A 24,834-nucleotide genomic window follows, 5' to 3' on the forward strand; every position below is an offset into this window, starting at 1 on the left:
CTCTTGTTTCTCTAGTTTCCGTAGGTGTGATGTTTTAAATTTGAGATTTTTCTAACTTTTTCACATGGGCATTTAGTGCTATAAACTTTTCTCTTAACACTGCTTTAGCTGTGACCCAGAGAATTTGGGATGTTGTAAGATCTCCAAACTTTATGTTCAATGCACTCATTGTCTGCATTTCCATGACAGTCCCCCATTTTAGGTGATAAGGTACCACAACCAATCAAATGCAGTAGAGCTTCCTAACTTTTATCCTTCCTTCCACACTTGCCCCTCTTCACCCTATTTTCCCCAGAGCAGTATGGATGAGCTCTTCAGGCTATAAATCAGATGACATCATTCCTCTGCCTAATACCCTTCAGTGGGTTCCCACTGGGCTTAGATTGAAATCCTGTCTGGATACCATGGTCAACAAAGGCCTGCTTATATGGTCCCAGTTGGTCTCTTCAAACTTATTTGCAAACTGATCTCCTTTCATGCTGCCCCTTGATCATTAAGTTTCAGCCACTCTGATGTTCCTTCATTTCTTCATGCATGCTAGGGCTTTTATAAAGCCCAGCGTGTTTACATGTGCTGTTTCCTGTGCCTAGAATATTATTCCCCTGGTTGTTTACACGACTGGCTTTTCTCTTAGTCCAGATCTTACATCAAATGGTACTTATCCAGAGGTTTTCCCTGATGACCGACCACATCTACTGTCATCTCTAATACATTATTCTCTGTTTCATCTCTTGTTTCATTCCTTCATAACAGTGTCCAACAGCATAATTACTTTGTTCGATCTCTTTAAGTCTGCTTTCTTGACTGTGTTGTTTGTCTTTCGTTCTTTTTTTCTTTTCCTAGCAAAAGTTAGTTTCACTGGGCAGATTCTCTGTTTGTCGTACATGCTGCTGTATGGCTGGTATGTAGACCAATACCTGCCACATAGTATTTAGTATACTGGATAAATAAATGAGTAAACAAGCAACATTGAGGGTCAGGATTATGTAGAAAATACAAGTAAATATTTTTCCTCAATTTCAGCATTAAAATATATGTTATGATAAAATTAAAAAAAAATCATTTCAGGTGTTAAGACCGTTGATAGTAGAAAACAACTGTGTAATAGAACATTTTTCTACAGAAGTTACCAAAGAGGAAAGTTATCTGGACTCTATGGAACTGCAAAATTATGCTGCTGCCATGACTTATTTTTTAGGTGAATGTGTCGTACATTCACTTGCATTATGCTTTGGTATTCTCAGCTTCCACAAGCACATTTAATTGATATTAGGACCTATCCAGTGATTAGGATAGTCACTGTTAACTAAGAAATAACAAGGAAATTTATTTATCCAGCATTTCTTATCCTCCACTAGGTAGACATGGAGTCTCACTAACGCGCAGGGGAGACAATCTTATGAAGAAGTTTTGTATTGTCCTTTATGTGACAGCATCAATAAGAGACACATATGAGGATCATGGTGGAACAAAGGAGGGAGTTTCCAGATTTTTGTAGGGCATATACTGCATGCTAGAGGAGGTGATGTGGAGTTTGATCTTGAAGGAATACAAATTTGCTAGATGGAGGCTTTCCAGGCCATGGGACAGAATGTACAAAGACCCAGAAGCGTGATTAGGTGGTGTGATCTGGAATCTCCAACCATAGGGAGATGTGAGTAGAATAGTAGGCAATGAAGTTGGAGAGATAGGCAAAACCAGATTGCAGAATGGCTTGTATGCTATGGGTATAGATTAGATTTTACCCATCAGGCCATGGTGGGCCTTTGAATGGTGTTAATCTTGAATTACATTTTAAAAAGGTTATTAGAAAATGGAAGATGTTCTTCAATAGGAGGAATCTGGTAATGGAGAGTGAAGGATCAGACCACCCAGGGAAGTAGAGAGTGAGAGAAGAGTCAGAGAGGGACTCCAGTAGTGTGATGTTTAATATTGTGGGGACACATCCAAACCATACCAAGTAGGGACACAGAATGGAGAGAAAGACAGTGAGATCCTTAAGAGTTGCAGCAGATGGAAAAAGTAACATGTCACAGAAGCCAAGGAAAGAGGTAATTTTTAGGGAAGCAGGAATGCCAGAACAAATAAGATAATAATTCAGATGGAAGGATCAGATTTCATAATGAAGGTGTCTTTAGTGACCTTAGTAAGAGTAGTCTTGGTAGGCTAATGGGAGCAAGATCTGCCTGGAAGTTGTTTGAGAATGAAGTGAGAAAACAAACACAACCTAGACTAGGCATGGAGCCAGCCCTGGTTCTCTTTGTTTGGGTGTTTTGTTTTTAGTAAACAGTAGACGTTTGACTTTGTAGACTCTGCTGAGAGAAAAGAGGTACGGGAACTAGACTACAGGCTATTGATGCAGGAGAACTGGATTTTGGTGAAACATTGCTTTAGACACATGAAGCAAAAGAGAAGGGAAATAAGGAGGAAAGGGTGTGGCTGTAGGTAGGATTGTGGCTAAAGTATCAAATAGAGGGTATTTCCTCTGATACTGTGGGGAATGTGCATGCTGAGAAAAAGGGAAACAGTGGTGGCCCTCAAGGAAAACAACCCATGGTGGATGTGGGAATGATCACAGGGTGATTCTAAGTGTTCAACTGAGCTTGAAGACACAGGTGGGTGGTGGCCATAGGCCACCTGCAGCAGCCTGGATATCAGGTTCCAGACTGGGAGTTACCTGGACAGGATCACCTAAAGGTAAAGGGTGATGCTGCTGAGAATGGCAGTAGGATTATGGTTGAAGGAGTGAGACTCAATAGAGAGAACCAGCCCAGTTAGGGAAGTGAGCAGAGGGGTAATGAAAAGGGGGCTGAAAAAAAAAGAGAGTAGAGTGAGGTGAGAGGAGCAAGTGCATTGGGGAGAATGGAAGGAGGGCCAGTCCTAGAAGGAGGAGGCTATTTGTAAGCAGTATATCAGAGTGATAAATCCAGATTGATATTTCTTTATCAGATAAATACCTTGAAAGGTATTTATCTTGAGTTTGCAGTGTTGTCCAGAACATTATGGGGAATACCTTTATTGGAACTCAGCTGAGACTTTGCCACACAGCTTTTGACTATTTGGAGTCTTGGTGATTCTTAGCCCATTTGGAAGTGGATTTGATTTTTGCACACTGCCGGGTCATTCAGGGCCAAGTTTGGTGAAGAAAGTAGACAATGAAGCTGGATAATAACATTTTTGGTAAGAATGGAAATGTAGATTTAAAGAACAGTACTATTTTATTTATGTGACTTGTAATAGTCCCTGGTAGTAACTTCCAAAGACAGCAATGACAGTATCTTTGGAATATGTATAGCTTCTCAAAACAAAGGTCTTCCTAATACATGGGACTCTCAGTATGGCAGCATGGTTGGCATCCCTGGCTTCTGGGCCCTAAATGTCAGTATCCCTTGCAAGTCCTTGTGGCAGTCAGAAAAGCCATGACACATTTCCAAATGCTTCTGGTTGTCTCTAGACTGCCAGGGCCTGGAGGACTTGTTTACAGAGAGCCAGGGAAGAGAGGAAGATACTCTTTTCTGTCCCTTTTACTCTTTATCTATATATCTATTTATTTACTTTGCTTTCTCTCTGGTTTTTTCTTAAAAATTTTTGTTTGCTTTCATTGATTGTGGTGTGAGGAGCGACAGAAACAGGAGGAAAAGGGGATCTTTATTAAATAAAGATTGGAAATAAATGAATAATTCAAGGGAAAGCTGTGGACAAATAGAAGAAAAGAGACAGAAACTAGAGTAGTTGTGGGGAAACTGGAAGAAATGTTTCTGCCACATTTGTCTGTGGTCTCTTGTGATTTTCTCTGAAGCCAAGAATGAGATTTCCTGTAAGAACGCTCATGTGTGGTTGCATTATAGGGTATAACTGATTGCAGAGGCACCCTAGATAGATTTCACTGAGAATAGAGTTAGAGTTGTGTAAGGCTTTAAATCCAGACTGAAAGAGGAAAACAACTTGTTACAAGGCGAGTCCATTTCGACTTCATCCGAGGGGGTTTCATAACTGACAGGTCCAAGCGCCTGTTTTAAAATGATGTTGTTTGTATGATTGTCCAGGAACGTGAACTTCAAAACAGTTTGAGCTCCTGAGTAGCAAGTTTTTAATTTAATTTGTACAAAATGAATACCAATACCCTTTACTAAAAATAGTGTACCTGGCTAGCATTGAAAAGTTATAACCTTTAGCTTGCCATGATTGCTAAAAGTCATCTGTTGTGTGTTTTTAAAATCTGCACTAACACTTGTGGACCATTCATGCCATACTGAAGCTGATTTTCTACTTTATTTTTTCAGTTGTTCATGGTGGACAATGGAGCAGATGACTGGAGAATAGCCATGACTTATGAGCGTATTTTCTTCATCTGCTTGGAAATACTGGTGTGTGCTATTCATCCCATACCTGGGAATTATACGTTCACATGGACGGCCCGGCTTGCCTTCTCCTATGCCCCATCCACAACCACCGCTGATGTGGATATTATTTTATCTATACCAATGTTCTTAAGACTCTATCTGATTGCCAGAGTCATGCTTTTACATAGCAAACTTTTCACTGATGCCTCCTCTAGAAGCATTGGAGCACTTAATAAGATAAACTTCAATACACGTTTTGTTATGAAGACTTTAATGACTATATGCCCAGGAACTGTACTCTTGGTTTTTAGTATCTCATTATGGATAATTGCCGCATGGACTGTCCGAGCTTGTGAAAGGTAAGTTTGTTTCTTTTCCTGAGAACGTAATTTACCATATGGTATCTTCACAAGTAAGAAAAAAAAAACATTTTAGACTTGAGACGTGTAGTGTCTCACTTTTGAAAATTTTGGATTCTCTGACAGGCTTCTTTGAAATGACTGTGACAAAAGTTTTCTGTAGATTTTTTTCATAGAGCAAATGCCTTCATGCTTGTGTATTTTCTTTCTAATTTGTTCAGTTTTCAGTAGAGGGCTGCGTTTATAATTTTGTGCCAAAATTTGGAGACTTAGAAATTGTATAGGACACTTTTATTGGAAATATGAGTTTAATGGTAATACTGATTCATTTTCGTGCCTGATTGCTTATGAGCATTGTTTGTTGTTGAGACCGAAATCCTGTGAAACAGTGTTGATGCAAGATGCCTGGGCTTTAGGGAATATCTTAAAGTGGTGTGTTTGTTTTAGAGCTTGTTTATAATAGTGTTCAAATGATTACTTGATAGGAGGTTATGGGTATACATATTAGTTTTTATTGAATTTTCAACAATTAGTAAGAAGAGGCAATGTGTATTTGTGTTAATGTCTGAAGCGCTCTGGTGGTCTAGATCTAGGCATATATTCTCAGATTTCAGGAGTGGCTCAGTGATCTTAATCAGTTATACACTAAAATTGTTAACTTTGCCATTTAAGAAAAATAGACTTAAGACACAAACAGGAAGAGTTGTATAGTAATGGGTTACGGCGTACCCTCACATGATCTTGGTTAAGAAAATTCAAGTTGAAATTAACAATAGAGATACAGGAATGATTTAGAAATTTCTAGGAGTGTTGAAAGTTCAGATGTTAGTCTTTGTAGAATTTTTACTTTTTTTTTTTTTTTTTTGAGACGGAGTCTCGCTCTGTCACCGAGGCTACAGTGCAGTGGCAGGATCTTGGCTCACTGCAAGCTCCGCCTCCCAGGTTCACACCATTCTCCTGCCTCAGCCTCCCAAGTAACTGGGACTACAGGCGCCCGCCACAATGCCCAGCTAATTTTTTGTGTTTTTAGTAGAGATGGGGTTTCACCGTGTTAGCCAGGAGGGTCTCGATCTCCTGACCTCGTAATCAACCCGCCTCAGCCTTGCAAAGTGCTGGGATTACAGGCGCTCAGCCACTGGCCCAGCCAAATTTTTTTTTTTTTAATTTGGCTTTTGAAAGTCAAGGTTATACACTCAGAATAGTTTAAGGGAAGAAAAACTTCTGTATGGAGAGTTGCTGCAAAAAAAAAAAAATTTATATTATATATATATTTATACATTAGTGAACCCCTGAACACCCCCAGCCCATTCCAGCTTTCCAGAAGCATTCACTTTAAATCTTTTTAGCCATTCTCTTGGTAACTGCTTTTCATATTTTTAAATAAAATTGCTTATGTTGCTGCATCTAGATTTTTTGTTGTTGTTTTGGAGCTATTAACTTCCTTCTGGGGAAGTCAGAGATTTTGCTTTTTTTTGCGTATGTAAACACACTCTTTTCACAACTTCACCCCTCCCTGGAAAAGTGATTTTTATCTCCCTATCTCACAGTAAGATATATAAACCCTAAAATCTATATTCTATATTTACATTGTTGTTACTGTATAAACTGAATTTGTAGCTGAACAAGATAATATATCATAATCATTTTTCCTTTCCTGCACTTTTTTTTAATTTTTCCTGGAAAAAACAGTTGCCTCATTTTTTATTTGCTTAGTTTTCTGTATACTTATCACTAAATCATCTCTAAATTCTCTGACATTATATAAATACCTTTTACTCTTTTCAAATATATTCAGCAATTTGTCAATTTCACCTTGAAGAAATGACTCTTGGAACATTCTGACTTGCATCTCTATCATGTTGGGGACTTTCTTTGCCTTTTTTGTATGCTGAGTAGCCCCTTTCTTCAACCCCATTTCACCTTCTTTCTTCATTCTTTATTTTGGTAGAATCTGTCTTCCAGTAGTTTTGAAGCAAAGGTAGTGTATAAGAGAGATATTTTTGAGATCTTGCAGATACGGGAGTCCATAGTCTTCTCTCATGCTTAATTGGTAATCAGCTGGATATAAAACTCTAGATTGGAAATCACTTTCCTTCAGAATATTGAAGGCTCCATTTTCTTCTGTATTCAGGGTCTAGCAGTCTGATGCCATGCTCCTTTTTTATTTATTTATTTCTTTTTCTGGAGGCTTTTAGTATTGGTATTCTAAAATTACACAAGGATGTATCTTGGCATGTGTCTATTTTAATCCATGGTACTGGGAACTTGGTGGACCTGTTCAATCTCGAAATTTCATGTCTTTCAATTTTTGGAGACTTTTCTGAATTATTTAATGATTTTTGTTCCTATTTTCTGTTGTGTGGATAATGGCCCTCCTATATTATTCCCTAATTTTCTTATTCTTTGTTTATAGTTTTACATTTGTTTTTGCTGTATATATGGAAGATAACTCCAATTTATCTTTCAGACTTTCAATTGGAATTTTATTTCTTCTATATTGAGTATTAATTTCCAGTGTCTAATTTTTGATCCCTGAATGCCTTTTTTAAAATAGCATCATGCTTTTCTTTCACAGAAACTTTTCTCTGGAGATGTTAATCATAACTTTTTGAAGTTTTTTTCTCTTTGCATTTTGTTTCCTCAAAGGTGCATTTTTCTTTTGTTTTGGCTTCTGTTTTAGGAGCTTTTCGTACACATTTCAAATTTGTCAACTGTAGGCTTCATTAAAGGGTGATTTGATTGGGGGACATAGAACACCATTTTCAATACCTTTATATATTTTGTGTCTTCTCTGACCATCTGACCAATGCATCAGAGGTCTTTTCTGCTCTCCTGCCATGAAAGCGGAAGTCTGAGGTGACAGCGTCTTGGGAATTGAAACACAGGGCAAAGAAGAGGTCTCAGCAGTTACTGTGCAAGCATTTGCTTGTTCTCCTGGTATCAGTACAGTAGCTTGCTATCTCCAGTGTCTGATGTCCTGCAGTTGGTCCACAGACCTTGTGTTTTACTGTCTCCAGATAATAGATTTTCAGACTTCTGCCAGGTTGCCAAAGAACAGTTAGTGTTTCTACAAAGCAGAAGAGGACATCTATGTGTCTAACTGCTTCTATGCCTTTTTTGAACCTATCATCCCATTCGAAGCTCTATGGTTATCCCCACCTGCAGAGGTACTGGTGCCAACAGTGCCTGAGTCATGGGTGAGGGGGTTGGCTCTTAGTGCACATGCGGTTGCCTCTTGGTTTTTCACCACTATTGCCATAGATTGCTGCATTCTCATGTCAGGTAAGTCAGTGGCCATCTGTGGATTGGCTGTCTAGCTTGGTTTTTTTTTTTCTTACTACTCTTTTGTCATTCATTCTTGTTGTCCTTATGGGTTTATGCTTCTTTGCTGTCTGCTTGTTTTAGTGTTATTTATAATCATTTTAAGGTTGTTAAGGGAAGGAGCTGAGGCCAGCATGTTTGTTGAGCCCACCTGCTTATACCAGAAATTTTGTAGTGACTAGTTTTTAATATCATGTCTCTAAACCTTTTTTAGAACTCCTCCGGATAACTATGCCATTTGAGAGATTAACGTTTTCTTTTTAAAGAAAGGTAGACTCCTTATGGTAATGCTTTGTTTCCTAGCAATCATGGTATTTAGAGGCTTATGATATTTTCTGGAGCAGATGTACCTTATGATGGTTGAAGAATAAATATGCAAAACTCTAGTTGACATACCTATTTATTTTGTAAAGATAAGCCCTAATTAAAAATTATGCATAACAATGTAACAATGAGGGAAACAGCCAGGTCTAACAATATAGACATCTCCATGGGTGCTCTCTAGTGCATCTGCTTCCAGAGGCCAATTAAGAGAGCCTCAAAATTGTGCACATGCCATACATTTTCTTTTCAAAAACAGTTCATCTTAGCTGTTTTAACCCATTATCACTAAATACAGAATGCCAAAGGCAAGCTGTGCCACATTTGCGTAGCAGCCCCAAGTCTGTGTGTTTTTTAATATGCTCAGATTGTGAGGTGATGACCATTCCTGTTTCCATGTAAAGAGGCAAGCAAAGGTGAAAACTGTTCATTTCATAGCAAGAATGAGAGTGTGTAGCCAGCAGGTACATAAAGGAAACAAATCTGTGACAGCGTGGTGGGAAGAGACAGAGGCCAAAACTCTGGATTGGGACACTGGGATTTAGTCCCAGTTGTGTAATGTAGGGGCTGAGTGACCTCAGGCCAAACATCTCGGGTCTTTTTGCCTTAGATTATTCATTTACCAGCTAAATGGTTTGTTAAGACTTCTTCCCAAGGTGATGTTTCATCATTACACAAATGTGTAAAAGAAAGAAAAATTATTAACCAACATTGTGTTAATAGGAGATTTTCCACATTTGGTTTTTATTAAACTTCCCATTTTACTGCACAAATTCTCCAGATTGTGATTTGTAAGATACAAAGGTAAAAAAAATTTTTTTGTTTTTCCATAAATTTGCAATTTGGAACATGATGTCATCAGCATCTTACACTTCCTTGATGATTGTTTTCTGATCCCTTTTTTCCCCTGTTATGTGAAGTTTGCAATACCAAATATAACACACAGCTTTTCTATTTATTTGGTTTAGGATTTGGATTTGAATGAATCCTACCAGTTCCATCTTTGGTCCATCCAAGCATCCTCTCCATGTAAAAAGGGGAGATTCACATCTGATAGAAATTTATATTTTAGTTAATTAGAATCTAAAAGAGACTTAGAGTTTTGGACTTTTTTAAAAGGAAAGAGCGAGAGAAAAAGAGAAACAGCTTTCTAGAGAAGTTTGCATTAAAAACCTATTCCTGTCCTTCTAGGAGCACAAGATTCGGGATTTCTAGAAGTTTCTAGAAATTTTTCTGTACTAATGGGGACAGCATCCTATGGGAGGCATTTATTCCTTGTGGTATTATATTCCCTGGCATATCATGCACCTCTGAAATTTTTTACCTGTGGGTAATAAAAATTCTCTCTCTTCTTTTTTTTTTTTTTGGTGACTGACAGGAGGAAGCAGAGAAGCAAGAATCTAGCATTATTTCTGTGGCCTGCATTTGTTAATAAGCAGCTTCCCCAGACCAGACCACAGTAATCTACTCTTTCTCTGGTTATGATTTGGCTTTGTGTTAAGGTAGGCATTAGTCCCAGGAAAAACGCTGTCCTCTGAAGCAGCCCGAGAAGTGTGGCCTGGTGCTGCTAAGCGATCTCATGTTCATGGGGTCCCAGGCCAAGGCATTTAATCAGAATGTATTAGGAGAAATTTCAGGAACATTTATGTTTTAGAAGAAACCTGAAACACAGAGCTTGGGGTCCTGAAAATTGGGAATTATCCAATCCTGACTTGTACTTTTTGGGACTTCTCTAAGATAGCATAAATAGGCAGCTATTCACCCCAAAGTGTGTTTTACTGGGCACAGTTTCTGAGCAAGAATAGTAGCTATTTTGCAAGAGGTAGAACTGGATATTGTGGGTCAGTGCTATGTTACACAAAGAAGGAGTTTGGTTTCTTTTTCACTGTAAAAGTTCTCAGAGCATTTAATGTATGTATATGCATTAGAAATACCTAAGAGGGGAAAGGAGTATTTATTTGGCCATGCTGTCTGGGAAACATACTTGACATATGACAATACTGAAGTTTTGGAGATAGAAAGGAATTGAACTTTCTGACAACAGTTTGGAAATTCAAAATAATGTTTCTGTGTTCAATGGAATCTTTTCCTTTTTGACATAGTTTTGTAATTCTGTGGTAGGGGGCCAAATTGAGGATGGAAAGGAATAGAGAGCAAAGGTGAGTTAGAAATTTAGGTGGTAGTGTTCCCAAGCAGAAAAGCAAACATTGTGATAATACGTAATAAATTGGAGATTCCAGGTAATGTTTGGAATGGAAAAGAGTCATTTGGTTAAAAAAGTGGCCAACAATTGTCCTTTCTGGTTTTTATTATTATTATTATTATTATTATTATTATACTTTAAGTTCTAGGGTACATGTGCATAACGTGCAGGTTTGTTACATATGTATACTTGTGCCATGTTGGTGTGCTGCACCCATCAACTCGTCAGCACCCATCAATTCGTCATTTATATCAGGTATAACTCCCAGTGCAATCCCTCCCCCCTCCTCCCTCCCCATGATAGGCCCCGATGTGTGATGTTCCCCTTCCCGAGTCCAAGTGATCTTTTCCCATTATTTTATCTCTCAGGGCACTTAAATATTTATTAACCAGGTATCATTTGTTAAGAGGTGCTANTCCCTCCCCCCTCCTCCCTCCCCATGATAGGCCCCGATGTGTGATGTTCCCCTTCCCGAGTCCAAGTGATCTTTTCCCATTATTTTATCTCTCAGGGCACTTAAATATTTATTAACCAGGTATCATTTGTTAAGAGGGAACGTTTTCTAAAAATGACTTAACAATAGATTGCTCTTTTTGAAAGTAGACAAACTGGAGAGGCATAATGCAACTTTTGAATAGCTCTGAATAATCTAAACTGCATTTTAGATGAATAAAGAATAAATTCTCGTCATCACTGAAAACTAATAGATGAAGATAAATTTGCATAGAGAACCTGAGGAATAGAGACTTCAATTTCAGTTGTGTTTAGAATCTACTCTTCAGTGCCTTGGCCGGGCACGGTGGCTCAAGCCTGTAATCCCAGCACTTTGGGAGGCCGAGACGGGCGGATCACGAGGTCAGGAGATCGAGACCATCCTGGCTAACAGTGAAACCCCATCTCTACTAAAAAATACAAAAAAACGAGCCAGGCAAGGTGGCGGGCGCCTGTAGTCCCAGCTACTCGGGAGGCTGAGGCAGGAGAATGGGGTAAACCCGGGAAGCGGAGCTTGCAGTGAGCTGAGATCCGGCCACTGCACTCCAGCCCGGGTGACAGAGCGAGACTCCGTCTCAAAAAAAAAAAAAAAAAGAATCTACTCTTCAGTGTCTTAAAAGTATATTTTGTTCTTTCATTAGAATAATCCAGGTAGATTTCACTCTGTTTTTTTGTCACCCTGTCACTAATACTCTCCTATGTTGTATTATTTTGTTTTCGTTTTTAATTTCCTGGAAGATGATTCCTGAAATGCAGTTGAAACATACTTTATTATTATATGGTCTGATAGAGAAGCAGAACCAAGAGGATATAGATATAAATATATGAGAGGGGATTTATTAGGGGAATTGGCTCACAGGATTATGGAGACTGAGAGGTCCCAAGGAGAGGCCGTCTGCAAGCTGGAGACAGGGGATGCTGGTATTGTGGCTCAGTCCAAGTCCAAAAGCCTCAGATCCAAGGAAGCCAGTGGTGCAACTCTCAGTCCAAAGCTGAAGGCCTGTGAATTCAAAGAGATGCAGATGCAAGTTCTGGAGTCCAAAGGCTGGAATGCCTGAAGTTCTGATGTCCAAGGACAAGAGAGGAAGAGTGTCCCAGCTCCAGGAGAGAAAGAGAGAGGAACTCACCTTTTCTCTGCCTTTTTTGTTCTCTCCTAGCCACCAGCCAGGATGGTGCTCACCCACATTGAGGTTGGATCTTCCCCACTCAGTTCACTGACTCACACACCCGTCTCCTTTGGAAACACCCTCACAGACACTCAGAAATAATGCTTTACCAGTTCTCTAGGTATTCCTTAATCTAGTTAAGTTGACACCTAAAATTAACCATCACGTATGGTATATTGTGGAATATTACAGTCAAATCATGCCCCATAATAAAACTACATGCAACATAAGTTTTATATAAAATAACTGCTTTTAGCACAAGGATTGGTTATGCCTTCTGACATCAGTAGTATGAAGGAGTTGCTAAGGGGAAGCTCCTGTGGGATGAGAGAATATCCCGTTTTGTAACTAGACAGATTTCTAGTCTCTTAGCACTATTTTGTAGAGGATATGAAATCTGGGGTCCCAGTTTCTCTATATCCCTATAGAGAATATGTAATTTGGGGTCCCTCTTGCATATGGAATATGGACATTGAATATAATTTTGTACATACTAAGTTAAAATGAATACTCTTGTCTCTGAGCACCAATAAAACAAAAAAATGGATGGTAGTTGTTTACATCTGGTAACCTAATGTAGCATTGCAGTGGATGTCTTTTAGTAACTCAGTATTAGTCTGTTGCTCTAACACTATGTGTGTTCATTACTTCTTTGTAGAACATGCTTTTAAATGAACTATGTTTCAATATGTGATCAACTCTGTATAGAGTTCTTAAATGATCTGTGTTCTAATTTTCAAGTTTTCCATTTCAAAACAGTTTCAGTTGGTTTTTGTCTGTTTATATAACATAAACCAGTTGTCATGGAGGAAGGGATGAATGGCATCTGAAAGTTTCACTTGTTCTATTTGTGGTTTTTTATTATTTACATAGGATGAATGTGAAATAGGGAGCTACATATTAAAGTGCTAGCTCATTTTCCTGGTCTGCCAGCCATGATTTTATTTTGTATTTTCAGGAGAATCACCCAGAGGCCTACTCTTTTTCCAGCACTGGCCATTAGAGGTGCCAATTTCCTGATGATTTACTTGAATTTGAAACATGTTACTTGGGATCAAGTTTCTTTAGTAGTTGTAAAAGTAGTCATAAAATATGCATTGCAATGTTGGGAAAATATATCCACCTTGATTTATTACGGAATATTGGATAATTATTGGATAATGAGATTATTTCTTACCATTTGAAGACTCAGCTGTTGCCAAGTAAACTCTAAGCATTTCATCAATGGATTTGTAATTTGTGGTTGACGGCAATGTAATACTTTGTAAACTTATACTTCCAAGTGGGTCTGATTCATACATACAGATATAGCATTTTCAGGCTCATAAATGAGTCATAACTTTAAAATGGGCCCTTTCAAGTTATAAAAGTCGGCAGTTTGAAAGCATTCATCCTGCATCTGTGACTTGCAAAACATCAATGCTAAGTATAATGTTTGCCAAATAAATTGGTCATTAAAGTCTTATGGAAAGAAAATCCAGTACTTTCTCAAATTCAATTTTCTCTTCTTTCTTATGTAGATGTGCTTTTTGTTTTGTTTTGTTTTGTTTTTTGTAGTTTTATTTTTTGAGTTGGAGTCTTGCTTTTGTGACTCAGACCGGAGTGCAGTGGTGCAATCTCGGCTCACTGTAACCTCTACCTCCTGGATTCAAGCGATTCTCCTGCCTCAGCCTCCCAATAGATGGGACTACAGGTGCCCACCACCATGCCTGGCTAATTTGTAATGTATTTGAAGTAGAGATAGAGTTTCACCATGTTTGCCAGGCTGGTCTTGAACTCTTGACCTCTGGTGATCCGCCCACCTCGGCCTCAAAGTGCTGGGATTACAGGCGTGAGCCACCATGCCCGGCCTTGTTTTTATTTTTTAACTTTTTTTGGTCTACCTCCTGAGAGAATAATGAGGAGTAATATTTGTTGGCAAGGAGCTTTGAGATCCTAGTTTAAAGCAAGCAGATTGAAAATACCAGCAGTGTTAAATTCACGTAGAAAAAAACATGAAAAGCTCTGCATCTCAGGAATTCAACCTCAGTGATCTCATAGTCAGTTCATTATGGTCCTCCTCATCCTGTCACCCGTGCTGATGTACATATTTCGTGGAATAGAGATCCTAAGTGTCTTCTGACTTTGAAAATTCCTGTAATTATCCATATAGTACATTAGACAGCATGCATGTGTGCACTTCTGGGCAGCATTCTAATGTAATTCAGCTTCCAAACGACTGGGCCAGATGAAAAGAAGGAACATAAAGTCTAAATGAAAACATGCTGACATTCAAGCCATTTTGTCTTTAAGAAAATTAATACATTTCTTGGACATAAATCAGGCTTGGTTGGAGAAAATACAAGTGTTTCCTACTTCCTGCTGGATTTGCTGCATTGTACTTTTTTAAATTTTATACCCTTTATTTTAAAATGTTTCCTTAATTGTATTAAAATAACCATAGAAATGCAAGACAAAAGTGTCTTTACATGCCATAAAATGTACAACTTTTAAACATTTGCTGAGCTTGGACAGATCTGCCTTCTATTATAATGTTAAGCTTTTATAACCTTAGGCCATGTTAATGGACTCGCTTACTATTATGAGAATTGAATGGAGAATGAGGTAGATTTTAGTACTGTATCCCCAAGCTGGTGTCAGGTAATAAAGCACCTACTGTCTTTCAAGGGAGCCTCTTGGCTTGAGTCTCTTAGGAGGGACTATGTGAACTGTTTCTCCACTGCTTGCTGACTAGTAGAGCGATATCTAGTCTATGGATGGTTCCTGAGGCACTGCGGAGAGGGGCATCAGTCTGTCCCACCCTGCTAGTTCCAGTGCTGTTTTGTCTCTCATTCAGAATCCCATGGGTCAATAAGTAGTCTGATCACTGTCAAATAATTAGGGACACTGAAAAAGGCCCAGTCATCAGATATTTAAACCATAGTGTGGTGGTCAAGTCAAAGCCATTTCGAGTTTGTGGCCATTATTCAGTGATTGATTGGTGAATAAATATTATAATTTAAAAACTTTATGTAGAATTTTATCATGATTTTGGCTACAGTGTAAAAGAAAAAAAGGATCTTTGTCATTTTTTGAAACAACTTTATTGAGGTATAATTTATGCACCATAAACTCCACCTATTTAAAGTCTACAAGCCAATAATTTTAGGGGCTATGCAACCATCACTACAATTCATAGTGAACATAGTGAACATAATGATTAGAACAGTTCTATTACCCTCCAAAACTTTCATAATCCCTGTGCCCAATTGCAGTAAATCCGTGCTCCCTCCTGCAGTCTTCCAGGTGACCACTAATATGCTATCTGTCTCCATAGATTTGCCTTTCTAAGGCTGTTATATTAATTGAATCAAATAATATATAGTCTTTTACATCTGGTCTTTTTTACTTAAAGATTTTGATGTTTGCCTATGTTGTAGTATGTATTGAAGTTTGTTCCTTTTTATTGATGAATACTATTCTGTTGTAAGAATATGCTACAATTTGGTCACTCATTCACCAGTTGATCTACATTTAGTTTGTGTTTTGTTTTTGGCTACTAAGAATAGGGTTGCTGTGAACTTGTGCACACAGTTCTCTGGGTGAACATGTTTTTTTTTTTTCTCTTAGGTAGCCATCTAAGAGTATTTAATTTTACAAACCCACCAGCAATCAGCAGTGTATGAAGGTTCCAGTTTTATCACATCCTTGACAACATTGTCAGTTGTGTGTGTGTGTGTATATTAGATCATACATATGTCATATCTGGATATGGATATATAGAATGCCAGTGTGTCTGTTTATACCCATATGCGTATGTCTTAATGTGTGTATATAAACATACAGAAATATGTGGTCTTAATATACATTTATTTATAGTCTTATAATCATTCTAGTGAGTATAAAGTGGTATCTTATTGTGGTTGTACTTTGCAATCCTCTAATGACTAATAATAATGGTGAATATCTTTTATGTGATCATTAGTTCTTTGTGTATCTTCTTCGGCAAAATGGCAATTCAAATTGCCTGTTTTTAAACTGGGGCATTTGTCTTATTAAATTTTAAGAGTTCTTTGTATATTCTGATTACTAGTATTTTATCAAATATATGATTTGCAAATATTTTCCATGGCTTGTGTTTTAATTTTCATTCTCATTGTTTTTGAATGTGCTGAGGCTATGTACACTTGGCTTTCTCTAAGTCAGTCTTGCCTTGCCTCCCAAAGCCATGCAGGAAAAAAGCCAGCTACACACACACAGCTGTCTGTGAGCTCTTTGAAGAGGCTTAACTCCCTTGTTCAGTTCGTGCTTCACATGCCTCTCCTTGCTGCCCTTTTCCTACCCTGAACTCTTTCTTTTCTAGTAACCACTATTTTCTAGTAACAGCAAAGAGAGGAAAGAGCAAAAAAAGACTGTTTTTCAGTCCTGCTTTAAAAGTCTTTCTAGTTCTTGCATTGCTTTGATGGTTGTGGTAGCTATGAAAAAGGAAGCCCAGAGAATATCTGTCATATTTTCACTTAGGATTAAGTGTTCCTGAATTGCCTCCAATGGGAATTTTAAGATTCTTTTTATTTTCTCTCCTAGTTGAGGTAGTAATTTGTTTTGATTGATCCACAGCTTTCTTGATGACCAAAAGCAAACATATGTAATGTGTCTGACCCTGTTTTAGGGATGTAGCTAGACATTGTGACAAACCAAGCTCCTCCCTCCCTTTTAGGTGACCTTGCTGGGTTTTGTGACCGTCCACAGTCATCACTTTGGAAGGACGATGCTCTAGCCACAGGCTGCTTGACCAAATGATGACTCTGTGACCGTGACCATTCTTTGTACTGTGCTTTGTATCACAGTGACAGGATATTATAGTACAGCTCATAGGGATGTGGCAGTTGATTTTGACATACGATATTCTCAATACCGCAGGAGCAAAAGATGTTTGAGTGACTACTGTCTAATATCTTTGCCTTCACATCTCTGCTCATGATTTAGTCTTCTAAAAGCTTTCTGTGTCATATAAAATATACTGTTTCAGTTTATTAAATTGTATTTAATATTCTAACAGAAGACATAATTTAAAAATAAGATTTTGCAGACTTTTGGTATTTAATGTTGTGGTTTTAGAACTTCATATAAAACCTCATGTAAGAATCATGGTTTTTAAATATGAACGTCACAAAGTAAGGCACATATTATTTAGAACAATTTATTAGCAGAAAATATCTTTTATATCAGTGATCATGGGGAAAATTAAATTTAGTGACTTTCTTGCTTTAAAGAAATGATTGTGATTGAGCATATTAGTAATTATAAACTCCTGTTTTGGAACAAAACTGGGTTATACTAGGCATATGTGGAGAATCATCCTAAATGCCCACTTGGTATTATTTGGAATAACAACTTTTATACCAGAGGGCATCTTACGAAATGAAACATCCAGTAGAGAAAGATCAGTAATTTTAATCTGGTTTAAATATTAATCTGCTTTTGTCCTAGAGGACATAATGTTATCAAATAAAATACCCAATATAAAAAGATCAGCTTTGGTCGTTAGTTTTAATCTAATTTAATGGTGATCAGCCCTTAGAATTTCTGGCTTACTACATGACTGCAAGGGAAGGAGTATTCTTATATTTATTGTCGTTATGATAATCTGCCTACTGTGCTTTCTACTATTTAGTAAGGTGTTTGGTTGTTTTGTTTTATATTGTTTTTAAGATGGGTTCTGAGAAGTTTGGAGGTGTCAGTGTGAAGTGAAAAGCCACTCTGCTAGGTTTTTTTAATCCCTGTTTAAAGATTCCATTTTTGAAATATCACACTGATATCTTTTTTGTTCCTCCTCTTATCCATCATTCGCCTACTGTATCATCTAGAGCTCTGTTCTTTCAGCCCTACCAAGGTCACTGGCATTTATTGTGATGTAGGTGCCTGATAGATAGTTGGGTGGTAAAAGGGATGAAGGTGCAACAGTAGGCAGGTTTGATGTGGTCAGAAAAAGAACCAGGGAGACTGTAGTCAGTAGTCAGTGGTGTAGTTGCTTGAAACTTTTGTCTGGCTCTGATTTGGTTAGGAGATGAGTTCTCTCTGCAGGTCAAAGGTGTTCATTAAGTGCTTATGGTATTCTATACCATGTAAAAATGGGGTACAAAAGCCTCATCTGAACCAAGCTCCTCCATGGTAGAAGGGGTATTTGATACTATCTGAATAGCCACAGAGCCCAGAGCCTTCTAATATCTGGGTCAGATAAAACCTTACAAGTCATCTAATCCTATCAGGCCAAGAGGAACACTAACTGCTGTCATTCCATGAGGACTTGTGGGGTAAATGTTTCTGCACAGATGTGTACCTATCAGTTATAGCAATAGAAGAATGCTAATTAACACTTAATGAGGGACTTAAAGTGTTGAAATTTAACCCTACAAAGGGTCGTTATGAAGAGGATTACTAATGGGAATATTATCTATTAAATGTGAAAATAATTCTTACATCTTTATTTTATCTGGTTCATTTGCAAGTACTCAGGGTTTTACCATTTAATAAGTTAACAAAGGTTAATAAGGAAATCTGCATTAATTTAAAATTTCTGTGATTCAGGAGCAAAAATAGCACTTACTGCATATCTGAAAGACTGCAGACAAATTGGTCTTGGAAATCTAAAGCCTGCCTTATGTGCTGGACTGACAAGAGGAGGGCTTCACAGAAACGTGACAGTCATGGTTCAGCACTGCTTGAAACCCTTCTCTGTGTTCAGCCTGGAAGTATTTCCATTTACTCTGCTGGAGCACACAGACTTCAGACAGAGTTTTCTTCATCTTTTATCTTGGATGTTGCCTTACGGGCTCTCAGCAACTATGCAGCTGCCATCATTGTCTGAGATTTGCAATGGGGCAAGTGGGGCTGGTGGGGAGTGGGGGGGCCTTGGCAAGCAAGGGAACCCTGTTCTGAGGCAACAGTAGTGACAGAGCTCCAAAGTTTTTGTGACTGTTGTAACCCTTAAAGCAGCATTTCAACTTTCCTTTCATGAAACTGTCCATGTGCTAAGATCACTGCCACTCAACTTAGGTCCTGCTGTGCATTTAATTTCTTGGGTATTTCCTGAAAGCCTCACTAATAGGAATAGCAATCTAGCATTTCTCCTTTTGGAAATGCACTCTGCAAATGCTGCTCACTAAGGTCTGCAGAACTTCTGCTAATCCGCACCACTGCGTCTGGGAAAAAAAGGATCATGAGTTTTAAACCCCCATGTTTCACTTCCTCATACAAGCATATCTTCAAGTAACCACATAACTGAATGTGTCTGAGTAGACTAAATTTGAAAGTCAAGAACATAAGAATTTTTTTTCATAGCTCTTTATCCAGTTTAACTTTTTATTAGAGATTTTATCTGGTTTAGACTGTGTCTTAATTTGTGCTTCTTATTGATAATGTTTTGTAGGGAAAAATAGCAGCAAGAATTAAGAAAATGAAAATATTCTTTTTAGTGTGGTATGCTAGTTAAAGCAGGGGTTGGTAAACCATGGCCCTTGAGCCAAATCTGGGCCACCACTTGTTTTTGTAAAGCCTAAGAGCTAAGAATAGTTTTACATTGTTTTTATTGTTTTGGGGAAAAAGAGAATATGTGATAAAGACTATATGTAGTCTACAAAGCCTAAAATATGTATTACCTAGCCTTATGCTGAACACGTTTGCCAACCTCTTATCTAAAGTAGCATCATTTTGTCAAATTTGTTTTAAGTACAGTGTGACAAAGCATTTTAAAATTTTTACTTTGGGGTCAGACAATGGATTTCTATTTGTTATAGCTTAAATCTGGAGGTACCACCTCCTGCCAAATAATCACTATAATATCTTTAGGACTACATATAAACTACTTTTGGTACCAGTGATCAAACATTGACATTGGTTCCAGTGATGATAGGTGCAAGTACCATACTCAGTAACCTAAGTCTTTCTGACTAGTACTAGCTAGATGCATGAGTAATTTATTTTTACATATACTAAATAAAAACTACCTTATTGGCCTGTGCAGTGGCTCATGCCTGTTATCCCAGCAATTGGGAGGCCAAGGTGGGAGGATTGCTTTAGGCAAGGAATTCAAGACCAGACCCCCATCTCTGCAAAAGTTAAAAAATAAAAAAGTATCTGGGTGTGGTGGCATGTGCCTACAGGCCCAAGTACTTAAGAGGCCGAGGCAGCAGGATCACTTGAGCCCAGGAGTTTGAGGCTGCAATGAGCTATGATCATGAGTCTATACTCCAGCCTGGGAGACAGAGTGAGACCTTGTCTCAAAACAAAGCTACCTTCTCCATTCATCTACAGAGAATGCAGTTAGATATGAAAGAATTGCTCTGATCTCTTGAGGAATCTGTTCTCCTGGATTTTAACTTTGTTGACCTTGGGTAACATCAGTACAACACTGAGTCATTAGGAAATCTAATCTGAAAGCTGTGGAGGAGCAGGTCTTGGGACGGACTTGGAACATCAGCCTCCAAAACGTAGTCATTGGACATTGGCGGAATGCCTTTCCTTTGACTAGGGAAATAATGTAAAATCTTTTTGCAATATCTCTCCCTGCAGCATGTAAACTGAGCTATGCAAAAAGCAGGGCAGTTTTAAGGATAAAATAACCTTTATTGCTACTGTTTAGTGGAGTACTATAATAAAATATCCTGGTTGCCTTTGTCCCCTGGTCTCTGCTTTCAAATGCAGGGCTGCTTCTACCAAGTAAAGCCTGTGTTACTTAACATGGGAGAAATTGACCAGCAAACGATTAAAATAATTCCTGTTTGATTTTCTAATAGGAATCCCTACTAAGACCTCTTATGAAGTTTGCCTGTTATCTGTCTTAAGCAATACTACCTTTTCCATAAACAATGTTCATTCCTTAGAAGAGTATAAAGGAAGAAGCTATAATTTGTCTACGATAGCAGATATCAGAGACAATGTCATGTTTGTGATAACATTTTTACTTTAAATTAAGAAAGCATTCACAGAACATGTTTTATTGGCAGTCCAGAACTTTAATAGCATGATAAGAATTCTATATTATGTTCAGATTGTAGCTTGCCTCTCCCCACTTCTTCATTCTATTTGATCCTTCAGACAGGCTGTAGGTCTGGCTCATTTTGGCTGGGTCTGCTGTGGGCCAAAGGACTATCATTTTATGGCAATTTTCAAGCTAGGTAAAAATAATATTCCCCTTCCACATTATTTTTGATGGCCATATCTTTCGTATTTAAGACAGTTTGGGATATGACTAAAATTGTAGTGGTGATTCTTTCTCAAAACAAGTTGATTTCTTGAATGCTACAGATTTTTGTATCTTTCCAATACAGTCTAATTTGTCTTAGCTACTTTTTGATCTGTTTTGCACATAGCCTTGGATATTCTTGATTTTAGTATATGTTTCTTTTTTATAGAATGGTCTTTGCTAGGAAGGAATAAATCCTGATGTATGGTTTTTAGTGAACCAACATACATGAAATTTTACCAAAACAAAAAAAGCCAACGTGTTGGTTAGGTGTTCTTAAGATAAATTTAATTAATTAATTTTATTTTAAAAATTTTTTGAGACAGAGTCTCGCTCTGTTGCCCAAGCTGAAATGCAGTGGCACGATCTCAGCTCACTGTAACCTCCACCTCTTGGGTTCAAGTTATTCTCCTGCCTCAGCCTCCCGAGTAGCTGGGATTATAGGTGCCTGCCACCATGCGAGGCTAATTTTTGTATTATAATAGAGATGGTGTTTCACCATGTTGGTCACACTGGTTTCGAACTCCTGACCTTGGGTGATTTGCCTGCCTAATTTACATTCCTACCAGAAGTGTATAAGTATTCCCTTTTCTCTGCAACCTCCCCAGCATCTGTTTTTTGTTTGTTTTTTTTTTTTGAGATGGAGTTTTGCTCTTGTTACTTAGGCCGGAGTGCAATGGCGTGATCTCGGCTCTCTGCAACCTCTGCTTCCCAGGTTCAAGTGATTCTTTTGCCTCAGCCTCCTGAGTAGCTGGGATTACAGGCAGCCGCCACCATGCCCGGCTAATTTTTGTATTTTTAGTAGAGACAGAGTTTCACCATGTTGTCCCGGCTGGTCTCGAACTCCTGACCTCAGGTTATCCACCTGCTTCAGCCTCCCAAAGTGTTTACAGGTGTGGTTACACGTGTGAGCCACCGCACCTGGCCATAAATTAAAAAGAATGTATCTGTAGTTTGGCCACCTTGATTCAAAGTCAAATTAATCTTTTTGGTCTTTCTTGTAAGAAGCCAAGGCATTTGAACCACCCTTACGTTTCCCAGTTTTTTATTGTCAGTAGTCACTGGTATTCTGCTAAAACCATTCTGCTAATTAGTTTTTTCCAACATCACTGCTAGGCACAAAGAGAGAATGTGAGTCAATCAGAAAGAGAACTTGTGCTGCTACAGGAGGTGTCTCCAAATCAAGGGGGCTATTTTAGACATGTCTTACTGCTATAGAATAAATTTTTATGTTCCTCCAAAAGTCATGTTGAAACCTAATTTCCAGTGTGTTGATATTTTGCAACTGGGGCTTTCATAGATGATTGGGTCATGAGAGTGGAGCCCTCATGAATGGGATTAGTGTCCTTATAAAAAGAGACCCCAGAGAGCTCCCTAGCCCCTTGCTCTTTGAGGACACAGAGAGAAGGTGATTGTCTAGGAACCATGAAATGGGCCCTCACCTGACACTGAATCTTCCTGTGAATTGATATTGGACTTCTCAGCCTTCAGAACTGTGAGAAATAAATGTCTGTTTTATATAAGTTAGTCAGCTTATGGTATTCTGATATAGCAGCTCAAACAGACTTAAGAGAATTACTCTTCCCTAAAAAGAGAAAAAAGACTGAATGTACAAGTCTGTTATATATTAGAAATGGCTAGGCATTCCAAAATAAAACCAAAAAAAAAAAAAAAAAAAAAAAAAAAAAAAACCAAGGTCATATATTATTTAAGTGTCATCTTTTAAATACTCTTCAGTAAGTCTGACCATGTGGTCTCCTGGATTTGCCTTGTGTACAGCTGTGGGCTGTTTTCTTTGGGCAAATGTGGGCAGACCATCGTCAGAGACTTATAGATGACTGGCACTAATCTGACTAATTTCTCAGAAAGCACATTCTGTTAAAGTTGGTTGTTCTATTGCCAGACAAATGATTAGCACTTTTATAATAAGTTTTATCAGCCTCGTGGCTATTCTTTGGCCAGATACAGTCTTAGAAGGTAAAAGTTATAATTCATGTTATGTGGCAAGTAAAGTTAAAACATAGAAGTATCCACATCTCCCAGCACATAAGCTGGCACAAAGCTGGTATTCAATTAATGCATTGTCTCTTAAGCATTACCTGAAGTAAAACAAGGGATATTTTCCCAAATTTTCATGGAGTACTATACCGCTGATTCACAGCTTGACTCCTTTAGGGCAGTGATGATAGCTCTTATTTTCTCTGTGCCTGGCACCAAGCACTAAACTTGGAACAGAACCAGTGATCAGAAAATAGTTGTTGGATAAGAGAATCAGGGGCTAATTTAGGATATTTTGCTGATTTTTAAGGTCATTCCTCATCATGTCCTCAGATTTAATTAAATTGCAATATATGTTCCCATTCACCCCTATATCCCCCAAAAAAGACACAAGAAGAAAAGCAGAATGGTATGATATGAGCCTAAATAAAGAGGCTAATCAAAAGCTTACTTCTCCAGGGACTTAGGAAGTGTTTCCTAAGTTGCATTCCAATCAGTAAGTTAGATTTGCCCTTATTTATATTAAGACCTATTTCTAAAGGTATTCATTTATTAGGAGAGGAAAAAACCCTGCAGACAGGTCCAGAGGCAGGCAATGAAAAGAGATATAAAATTTCTTACCATTATCTTATTTACGAATATATATATTGGCATTTCTACTTGGTTGTGGGGAGCATAAATATAAAAAATGGCATAGTGTTTGCCCTGTAGGAGCTTACAATATAATAGGTATATGCATGTGTAAACAAATTGTCATTTGAGAGAGAAGCAGTCACTGTAATCAAGGGACAAGCAAACAGGCCGTTAAATCATAATTTCAGAACTCAGGGGAAGACTTTCTAGAAAGAAAACTTGATTTGAGACTTCAGAATAAATCCAGTTTCAAAGGCCAAAAAGTGAGGCGGGATATCCCAGACAGAAGGAACAGCATAAATACAGACATGGAGAAAGGGAAGGTGCAGGGCAGTTTCAAGGGTCAGAGAAGTATCTGTGTCCAAGTGAAGAATTTATGAAGAAGGGTTGCAGTTGGAAATTAAGCTAAATCGGAACTGATGCATGGGAAAATATGGAGTCTGGATTTTAGTCCATAGGTATGTTCCCAAATTCTTTCTTAGGGATGTTTATGTCAATGGCATTGTTATTTATTAGAACTTTTATTACATTGACATTTTTCTTAAATACTTTGACTTACCATAACTACGGATAATAATAAACCTGTATTACTTGCTCTGAATAAATTCAGAAAACCAAACACTTACAACATTTTAATTTGACACTGTTCCCTCACTAATGCTCTGAGCTGAACCTGCAGGCTTGTTAGAAAGGGAGATGAGCACATATCAGAAGCATGATCCTGACCTGTGAGCACTGAACTGACACCTGTTCTTAGCTATACTGAAAGAATAAA

General features: G+C 38.1%; 1 protein-coding gene across 6 annotated transcripts in view; it reads left to right on the forward strand.

Moving 5' to 3' along the window:
* The window catches only part of KCNN2 (potassium calcium-activated channel subfamily N member 2), a 447,618-nt gene that overhangs the window by 345,505 nt on the left and 77,279 nt on the right, over positions 1 to 24,834 (forward strand). For 5 of the 6 annotated variants that reach the window (XM_017895039.1, XM_017895037.1, XM_017895038.1 and 2 more), the window contains one exon: positions 4,284 to 4,702. In XM_017895039.1, coding sequence (XP_017750528.1) covers positions 4,284 to 4,702 — 419 coding nt within the window. Of the gene's footprint in view, positions 1 to 4,283; positions 4,703 to 7,963; positions 7,985 to 24,834 lie in introns of those variants that run through there. The other variant, XM_017895046.1, reaches the window with a different exon arrangement.

Source organism: Rhinopithecus bieti, unplaced genomic scaffold (genome assembly GCF_001698545.2).
Source record: "Rhinopithecus bieti isolate Rb0 unplaced genomic scaffold, ASM169854v2 scaffold_25764, whole genome shotgun sequence".
NCBI classification, from domain to species: domain Eukaryota; kingdom Metazoa; phylum Chordata; class Mammalia; order Primates; family Cercopithecidae; genus Rhinopithecus; species Rhinopithecus bieti.